The sequence below is a fragment of the Idiotropiscis lumnitzeri genome, chromosome 13 (genome assembly GCF_059441095.1).
Source record: "Idiotropiscis lumnitzeri isolate Australia: NSW breed Sydney's pygmy pipehorse chromosome 13, RoL_Ilum_1.0, whole genome shotgun sequence".
Taxonomy (NCBI): Eukaryota; Metazoa; Chordata; class Actinopteri; order Syngnathiformes; family Syngnathidae; genus Idiotropiscis; species Idiotropiscis lumnitzeri.
The window spans coordinates 4,472,922-4,483,389 of NC_142403.1; the positions used below are offsets into that span (position 1 = coordinate 4,472,922).

Consider the following 10,468-nt stretch of genomic DNA (forward strand, 5'->3'; position numbering starts at 1 on the left):
CTTTAATCCAGTCCATCGAGCATTTACTTGATCAGAAGTCCTTTAATATTTTTTGCATGATTTTGCATTTTCCCCCATTTTATTCAAAGTAATTTATTAATTTTATTAAATTTATATTAATTTGTTTAATTTATATATATATATATATATATATATGTATATATATATACATATGTATATATATATATATATATATATATATATATATATATATATATGTATATACATATGTATATATATATATATATATATATATATATATATATATATATACATACATATATATATATATATATATATATATATATATATATATATATATATAGGAACAATGCGATTAAATGTAATGTCCTTACCAATAAAGAATTAAAACGAGAGTGAATTCTTATTTCATTCGAATAAGCTTTTGTAGCTTAAGTACATGAATGTGAACGGCAGCATTCTAACTGGAAAGGCAGGGGAGAGTAATTTCAGAGTCTCCAAAACTGGCGTAGCGAGAGGAGCCGGGGAGCCCCCAGGTGCCAGAGCAGACAATTGACTTTTGGCTGTATTGCGATTTTTATTTTAGTTTTTTTTTACACATTCTCCCTTTTCTTTGTAGGAAAAATCTGAAGATTTTGGGGGGTTTGACAAAAAAAATAATAATAATGGTTGGGACCCCTTGCCCTACCATATACACCCCCCCCTCCGACCCCCTCACGGAAAGAAATCCCAGCTCCGACAGTGCTCTCCATTCCTTGCCCTTTAAACTGGGGAGGGGGTCGTTGTCCAGCGTGCACGCGCGTGTGGAACCGCCCCCAGCCGCCCCTCGCCCCTGCTGGCGCTCCCATCGCCCTAGACAGCGGATCACACAGGACCATTGAAGGTGATCACCCGGGTGGACTTGTCAAAATGGTGAAAGTAACCAAGGTGAAGACCAAGCCGTATACGGACCAGAAACCCGGAACGAGTGGTCTGAGGAAGAGGGTGACAGTGTTCCAGCAAAACCAACATTATGCGGAGAACTTCATCCAGAGCATTATCTCTGTCATCGAGCCAGCTGAGCGACAGGCTGCTACTGTGGTCGTGGGGGGCGACGGCAGGTTCTTCATGAAAGACGCCATTCAGCTCATCGTTCAGATTGCAGCCGCTAACGGGGTCGGTGAAGAATAAAAAAACCGACCGCACCGTCCTCTTTTTAGGCGAGCTAATGTTAGCTAGCAACCCAAGCTAACAGTCAAGTTAAGTTTCAATTGAGTAACATGTAAATGTAACAACTTTTTCGAGACTCCGAAAAGTGTAATATGTATACAGCTTTCACTAGTTGTGCTGACAACTCACAGTTCAATTTAACCACGCAAGCAAACTGTAACCTGGTTTGTGCCATCAACCATGCCAGCTAGCCTTACATTCTTTTTCTACAGTACTCTGTTGTCAGAGTTACGGTTTTGTCTTCCAAATCGCATACAGTTTCTATTAACATATTGCATGCATACGTGAATATGGTTTGCTTCTTATGGAGATAACAAATATGACAATCATCAGCCTTTCTTGCCGCGGTAGACCTTGATCTTTACGCAGGCAAATATGGATACTTTCAGCATACATGACAAAACGATTCCATTCGAATTCATTTTACGAGTGCAAACAAATTCAGAGGCGTTTCATAACGGCCTGCGTGTTGCAAGATGTTTCTCGGCCGCAATGCAGATGCTGACACACATGTTAGTCGCTAGGGGGCGTGACGGGGGAAGTGCCGCCTGTCACGTTTTCTTGCGGTGATGTGAGCTCCAACATCTTTATCAGGGCTTTCAAACTCCGGTCATCGAGAGCCACTTTCCTGCATGTTTTCCATCTCTGCCTGCTGCGGAAAGCGGTCCTTGATGACCAGAGTTTGAGACCCCTGATCCATATGGTCCAGTTCAAAAATGGAGGGCCAGACCAAGCCTCTGAAAGGCCCTAAACAAAACCAGACTGTGGGAACCTCAATTTCTGAATTCTCACAGCTTTTATAAGCTCATGCCACATTTGTGTTTACGTCATCCTGTTGATATTTATTCATCACGCGATTGTTATTTGTTTGTCTTCTGTGTAGGTGGTCCAAATGGAGAAGATTAGCTTTAAACAGAAAGACGAGTAGATTGAGTTGTTTGTTTTTGTTCATTATTTTTTTTATCTATACAACCCTTATCAGTAAATGTCAGTTATTTGTAAATTTTTTAGTCATCTGAAAAGTGCTCTGTCATGCACTGGAAAATTGTGGATGTGCTGTCATGCGCTGAAACTAGCAATAGACCGATAAGCTTTTTTTCACGATCGATACCGATTAGTAGTAGTCAAGGAGGCCGATGACCAATATTTGAAGCCGATATTCATTTGTTGAAAAAAAAGGGGGTAAAATTCTTATACAATATAAAGTAACATGATATGTGATCACAATTGACCGAAGTTGTACAAAGATGATGACACTAAACTCCAGTGTGACACAGTGGCTCAGTAAGAAGTAGCGGAATAGGGAAATTGTGTAAGTGTTTACTCAAGAGAATCACTTCATTTAAATACAGTACAGTTTCTGTAGTGCTGTAAAAACACTGTTCAACAAATCTATACCATATCAGATAACCAAAAAAAGCATACTACAATGGACCCCAGGGACCTGCATGCCTTTTCGGCACCTGCAGATTCACCTCCCTGTGGATTCCACCCTCCCCCAATTTCAAATAAAATGTATTTATATAATTGGACTGGGCTAATTATCAACATACCCATTTTACCAGCCGGTTAAGAACACAAAAATTGAAACACTTCCACTGTTTAATCTCAGTAAGGGCACATACAGTATAGTTGGGTATCATCAGCATAACAGTGAAAACTAATGTTATATTTACATATAATATCACCAAGTGGGAGCACATAGATGATAAACAACAGAGGAACAATTACCTATCCCTGCGGGTCTCCACATGTAATATTACAAAACACATACTTCACATTCCCATGGATTGCATTGGATGTCCTCTGTGTGAGGTAAAAACTAAACCAAGAAGGTGCTGAACCTGAAATACCAAGACACTTTTTGAGGCGTAATGATAGACGTCAAAAACAGCGCTAAGATTGCATAATGAAAAAATCTGATAACGGCCTATAATTAGAGAGATTCTCTGCGTTGCGGTTTGGTCGCTTATGTCTTCTTCTTTTCTTTTCGACTTTTCCCTACAGGGGTCGCCACAGCGAATCAGTTGGTCGTTTATGTAGTGGTTGAATAACAGCGGTCTTAAAAAATGCTTGTACAGTGCCAGAGAAGAATGATAAATTAATAATTTTCAAGATGGAAGGTCCTGAATTTGTTGATAACTTGATACAGTCTATGGCTTTTCAGTGACAAACTGTGTTAACCGACAATCGTTTTCTGAAGTGTTCCTCAGTCCATGTCTGCGATGTCCTTTACACAATATTGCTTTTGTATCGTTTTTTTTTTTTTTTATGCAATCTGTCTGAGGGATCAAAGGTCATGGATGACATTCAATGATGCGTTTCAGCCTTGCTGCTGACATGCATCGATTTCTTCAGAGTCTTTGAATCTTTTGACAATATTATGCATTATAAATTAGAACATTTCTAAATTCCTTTCAATTGTACATTTTTTTAAACTGGTGGACCATTTATATTTTGACTGATTCATTTATAGCAGACAATCTCGTTTTAGGTTGTTTTGTTACCTGACATGTTTCATGAATCAGATAAATACAAATAAATGTTGGACCATTTGCTGACGCAGTTGTTCCCAAATTGATGAGCCTTGCCCCATGCTTGCTTGTGAGCAACTGAGCCTTTTGGGGATGCTCCTTTTACAGCAAATCATGACGCTTAACTATTTGCCATTAATCTGGTAACCTGTGGAATGTTTTAAACAAGTGTTTTTTTTCTGGAATTCCTTAGTTTTCCCAGCTTTTTGGGAACGTGTTGCAGACATCAAATTCCAAATAAGAGAAAATTTGCCCAAAAAAAAATGTTGAAACGGTTTAAAATATTCAAACTTTGTAGTCTCGTCAATCGATTGTCAGATTACAATTTGCAAATCGTATTATTTTCTTCTATTTAGATTTTACATGATGTCAAAAATCCATTATCATTAATATTTTTTATATATATGATGTCAGGCAACCCAAGTTTTTCCATGGGAAAACTTGTGTCAGCCCATCGGCAATCCCCGCAAATCGCGAGCGTCCACTTTATGGTTCTATTTTGCGTGACACTCTCAGCAAGGCTGGAAGGATTTAACAATACTATACTTCATGCCTCTTATATTGCACACCAAAATATTAGCAACACCGCTGAGTGCTGCGCAATACTTCACATTGCACAGCCTTACAACAACATGAACAAACATTGTTAAATGAATACTTCTCACCGTGTACATAAATTCTGAGCATCTTTGGAAAGAAAGGTATGAGGCAGATTTTAAAACGCTCATAGTCTCATTCAATTGTCATCATTCTATTTGGACAACAACCTTGTTGTTATCAACATTGGATTAACTAACAAATTTGAAATGTAAAATACAACAATTTATACAAAGCAGAACTCCATTTATTGGACAATTACAGTCAATCACAAAAGTCGGGCAGACCTTTTTAATATTATTTGTGCCTCCTTTTGCAGATTGGTCACCTAGTGATTGGTCAGGATGGCATCATGTCCACTCCCGCCGTGTCCTGTGTGATCCGCAAGATGAAGGCAGTGGGCGGGATCATCCTCACAGCCAGCCACAACCCGGGAGGCCCCAGTGGAGACTTTGGTATCAAGTACAACATCTCCAGCGGAGGTGAATGAAGAACTAGCACAGTAATGACCTCTCACCCTATGCACTGGAAAATGTGGTATTAATTTAACTCTTGGTGGTGTATTATTTGCAATTAGTCCAGAGTTGGTAGTGTGACATCTTCTACTGTCTGCAGGTCCTGCTCCCGAGGGCATTACAAACAAAATCTTTGAGATCAGCAAAGGCCTCGCGGAGTATCACATCTGTCCGGAGCTGAAAGTGGATCTGTCAAAGATGGGCAAGCAGACCTTTGATGTGGAGAGTTTCAAGCCTTTCACAGGTAGACCCCCCCCTCCATTTACAATTTTTGTGCTTCAAAAACACATGTAATATTTTTTTTAAATAAAGACTCCACGATGAGTATTTGACAACATCTGCTTCACTGTGCTCTTTTCCATCTGCGTCCCAGTGGAGATCATCGACTCTGTTGAGGCCTCTGCAGATATGCTGAGGGATATATTTGACTTTGCCGCACTGAAGGACCTTCTCTCTGGATCCAGCCACATTAATGTCCGTCTGGACGCAATGCATGGAGGTACAAAACTACTCAGAAGTACATTATTGCTGTATCTCTTTTGTCGGGTCTCATCAATTTGTGAGAATCTCATCTCATATTGTGTGTTTGTTTTTTTTTAGGTTTAATTTAATTTGCATGTCGTCAAAATTTAAATTTGCCCAATGTACTTCTTTTCAGTGGTTGGTCCTTACGTGAAGAAGATAGTGTGTGAGGAACTGGGTTCTCCAGCCAACTCTGCAGTCAACTGTGTCCCCAAGGAGGACTTTGGGGGCCACCACCCTGACCCAAACCTTACTTACGCTGCAGATCTGGTGAACGCCATGAAAGGAGGAGAGTATGACTTTGGAGCCGCCTTCGATGGTGATGGTGTAAGTAAACATTCTTTTTCTTAAACAAGGATCAAATACCACAGTTATGAAAAATCAAGATGATGCAATTAGGATGCTAAATTGGACTTGGAACTATAATGTCAACTCTAAATTGAATTTTGTTTTTTAAACAATGGTTTACGACATCATTCTATCAATTTTGCATCACTTCCATGTTTGTTGGACTGCATGGTTCACGTGCGACAAATCCAATTTTCTGTTCTCAAGCGTCACAATTCAGTTCCATACATCGTATCAGATGCATCACATGTAAGCAGATATATTCGACATCTGTCAGTGCTAGTCCAAGATGAAGGCACTGATCAGATATACTGTACCCCGCAGGGTTGTTCCAGTTTTGGAATTTTAATTATAGTTAAATTTGATTTCATTTTGAGTTTTGTTTTGTTTTTTAATTGAGTTAGTTTTAATTAATTTTCAGGGTGGGTTTGTTAGTTTATATTAGTTTTAGTTTTTTTATCAAAAACACTTAGTTTTAGTTAACTAGTTTTAATCTTGGTTTTCGTTTTTTTTTTTTTAGAAAAATGTGTTTTACAAGTGTTCAAGATTAAAAAAAAAGAAGACCATAGTAGGTACTGTGCAGTGAGAATGCGTTTCGGGCTGAGTTAAGGCAGGTGAGCCAACGGCAAACACAAACTTGCTGCTTGATGGTGTCACTTCAATGCGCCAAACATTAAGAGGACTACAACTTGCACATGACTGTTTGACCTGCACTTCTTACGGGAAATGTCCTTACCTGTAATGTAAAAAAAAAAAATGCTTTTAAATTTCACCCCAAAGGCTTGTGTATTAAATTACTTGCTAAAGACAAAAAAAAGTATGTTTTCCGAACAATTATAGTTAGTTTCCGTTTGTTTTGTAAATGTAAAATAATTGTAAAAAAAGTAGTTTGTTATTTTTCGTTTTTCTAAATGATTTTATTTTATTTTTTTAATTCCTGTTACGAAAATGTTCTTTCAATTTTAGTGTACTTATTTTGTTGACTGTATTTATATTGATTAGAAATTATATACATAGGCATTAAATCTCCATTGGACACTTGGGTCTGCATTGTAAACCAAGGCAACAGAGTGAGACAGGTATGTGGTAAATTTGGAATGCTTCTTTGGTTTGGTTCTAGATTTTTTTTTACCCATAGAGAATCTTGTGATGTAGAGTAGAAGAGAATGTCGTTAGCAATTGTGTTCATCGTTACAACAGTTCACAACTCATTTTATTTTTCGTTTTTGAACGTGTGTTTGCTTATCTGGGGTTGCTGACCCGTTTGTGTTTGTGTGGCTTGCCCCCTTTCAGGACCGTAACATGGTGCTTGGCAAACATGGATTTTTTGTGAACCCGTCAGACTCAGTGGCTGTTATTGCCGCCAACATTACCAGCATTCCGTACTTCCAGAAGACTGGTGTGAAGGGACTGGCCCGCAGCATGCCCACTAGTGGAGCCCTGGACAAGTACAAATCACGGAACTCATGGTCAAATTCACAAAAAAACATTTTATTAACTGCCATCATTAAAACATCTTTTTTTGTGTGTTAATCAATTCTAGTGTGGCTAAAGCACTGAAAATGCAACTTTATGAGACACCAACAGGCTGGAAGTTCTTTGGGAACTTGATGGATGCAGGAAAACTGTCACTGTGTGGCGAGGAGAGCTTTGGCACAGGTAAGTAAAAGTATGCATTTAACTTGGGACTTTTGAAAGTAAGACTGCAAGTACCTTTAAAAGCCTCACTCACTACTTTCTGCTGAACAACCAGGCTCCGATCATATTCGGGAGAAGGATGGTCTGTGGGCAGTACTCGCATGGTTGTCAATCTTAGCCTCTCGGAAACAGAGCGTGGAAGACATCATGAAGGACCACTGGCAAAAATTTGGCCGAAACTTCTTCACCAGGTAAAAAGAAATTGACCACCAAAGTGACTTTTTCAAGTGTGTCTTTTCATGTTCCATTAAGCACTCTTCCTGTTTTATTTTGGTATCAATAATAAGTATTACATTAAAACATTATAAATTGTAATAATTCATTTTTTATCCCGTTTGTCGTGTTGTCTTCCCCTGCACCCAGTTTGTTCCTTTTTTGTATTCTAAATAGACTGTCGACCTTCCCTCAGTTTTGGACGTCTTTGAACTTAAAAGCCATAGAACATGATGTTGTTTTTTTTCTTTTTAAAAAAGAAAAGGATGTTCATTTGTTTTTCTTTGAAAATGTATTTTTAAAAATGTGAATTTGAAATTGTAACTATTAGAAGTCATGGTATTACAAATCGTGTCAAGTAAGCACAGAGCTATGATTTAATTCATGCCAGTGCGCTACTCCCTCTAGTGGTGGTAATGGGAACTGTGGCAACAAATGCTTGGATTTCTTTTTTTCTGTGTGGGTGATACGTGGGGATGTTTCTAGACCCCTTAATTGTCTCTGTTGTGTGGCCCTCCACGCGGTGGATGGAGCAAGGCTGTGGAGTATTGGACATCGTTTTCAGCATCGTCCCACTCCGTCCACCACACATGGCGTGACGCTTCAAGGAAGACGCTGATGGCAAATGGCACACTACCGAAGCAGAAATGGGCCAATATTTTATTACCAAGTAACTCACAATTATGATGGATATCCACTGATGATAGCGGAAGAGCGCCAACTCATGGCTATAAAGTTTGACAAAATCAAGTGCACACTTGGTCTTATTTTTACCACCACCAAATTGTCCATACAACTGAGATGTTGAAAAATAGTTTAATGCTATAGCTCAACAACTCAGTAGTAAATTGTTCTCGGTTGTTTTACATGTGTACAGCACTGATCTTTAAACACATTTCATGAATTTTTAAACAAATTTTGAAATTAAAAAAAGTAATCTAATCAAGTCCTGAAGAGGATTGCGGTTGTTGCCCAAAAAGCGGCGTGAAGAAGAAATAAAATACAGTAAATTCTCGCCTATATACAGATTACAAATGCTTTCCATTTTGAAATACAAATATGAATTAACTTCAGTCCACCCAAACATTTCCTTTAGGTACGACTATGAGGAGGTGGATTCAGATGCTGCCAACAAAATGATCAAGGATCTTGAAACGGCCATGTTCAACCCATCCTTTGTGGGGAAGAAGTTCTCATCGGGTGACAAAACGTACGAGGTGGCAATCGCAGACAACTTTGCCTACACAGATCCAGTCGATGGAAGCGTTTCCAAAAACCAGGTCAGTAATCTGAAATGAATCGTGATGTGAAAATTGTTGAGTTTGTCAGATGTCTTTAATCTTGTTCTAAAAACATCCACCGAAGGAATAAAATCCATGCTGCATTTCCATTGATGTGACTTGTCCACTTATTATTCCTTCACTTTCCTGTTCCATCAGGGCCTCAGGATTATCTTTGCTGACGGTTCTCGCATTATTTTCCGTCTCAGCGGCACTGGCAGTGCAGGCGCAACTGTCAGGCTTTATATTGACAGCTATGAGAAGGACCCCCAGAAGATTTACCAGGACCCTCAGGTCAGAACTTTTACATTAATAGCAGATGCACCCATTTTGTATACCCACACACACATTCAAACCCATTGAAAATTTAGAACCGTCAATTATCTGACATACCGTAAATGTTTTTGGAATGCTGTCTACTTAGCCCGCTTCCAATTTAGTTTCACTGCAACTTACTGGATTGTTGCCCTAACCACTTCAACAAGTCAAAACTGTCATCCACACAATGAGTAAGATTCATTGTCCCGATGAGCAGCAAAAATTATGATTCATTCACTTTTGTTGTTGTGCGCTTGTGCAGTTTGCGTTTTGTTTTTGTTTTTTGTAGAATGAATACAATACAATGCAACTTTCTTAATATAGCGCATTTCACAACAAGCAAAGAGAAAAAGAAAAGTCACACATGTATGTGTGTTGCGGCTCTGTGCAGGTGATGTTGGCGCCCTTGGTCGATATCGCCTTGAAGGTTTCACAGCTTCAAGAGAAAACTGGACGCACTGGCCCCACCGTGATCACATGAGTCCTCTACCATACTGCCTCCACTCACCCTGCGCAATGATATCATTTTAGTCTGTATTTGCTTTTGTCATTGGCCAAATTACAAAAGAACTGGAAAAGACACAGGGCAAGGTTTACATTGTCATTAGTTCAGTTGGTGGGTGGGATTTTCACTAAAAAGGGAAACTTGATAATTCAACTGCCTAACACAGGCATGTTTAATTTCCATAGCATTTCAATAGTAAAATGTGAAAATTAACATCTATTGCATGATCTACGGCGATCTCCAATTTGTTCTCAAACACTGTGACAAACACTCAAAATCAGAAAGGTGGAGGTTATTTCATTCTTCCAAGTCTTTCATTTTTGTGGACCTGGTGCCTTCCCCACTTCTTCCCGACCAGCCAGAAATGTGAACCCCCAATGAAGCCGATGCACTAAAAATATATTAAAAAATAAAGTAACATTTATGGTCATTAATAAGTGTGGTCCTCTTTTGAAATTGATTTACTAGGTTGTATACTTTAAGAGTTGTAGAAGATTCTTTTCCCGTTCACACACATGCTGAGGAAACAAAATTACAAAAATGTCATGTTTATTAAACTTGAGTTCATTGACTTGATTATGTAGTTTGTAGTGCATTACAAATGCACAGCATATAACATACGTGTTTATTAAGATAAATGATACAGTGAAATAAATCCTATGTGGCCATTTAAACTATGTTGGAGGATAAATGTTTGTGCTCCACGTTAAACTAAATTAGTTTGTACTGTGGCGAGCAGTGTTGGGT

The 10,468-nt window shown here is 38.7% G+C and overlaps 1 protein-coding gene across 1 annotated transcript; it reads left to right on the forward strand.

The window, feature by feature from the left end:
• The first annotated feature begins 748 nt into the window (after positions 1-748).
• On the forward strand, positions 749-10,141 carry pgm1 (phosphoglucomutase 1). Its single transcript, XM_088313242.1, has 11 exons — positions 749-1,137; positions 4,642-4,804; positions 4,938-5,081; positions 5,211-5,336; positions 5,496-5,686; positions 7,001-7,155; positions 7,251-7,366; positions 7,461-7,596; positions 8,715-8,898; positions 9,058-9,192; positions 9,608-10,141. Exons 1-11 carry the CDS (start codon positions 892-894, stop codon positions 9,695-9,697), a joined length of 1,686 nt encoding a protein of 561 aa, XP_088169368.1. The 5' UTR covers positions 749-891; the 3' UTR covers positions 9,698-10,141.
• The last annotated feature ends 327 nt before the right edge of the window (positions 10,142-10,468 follow it).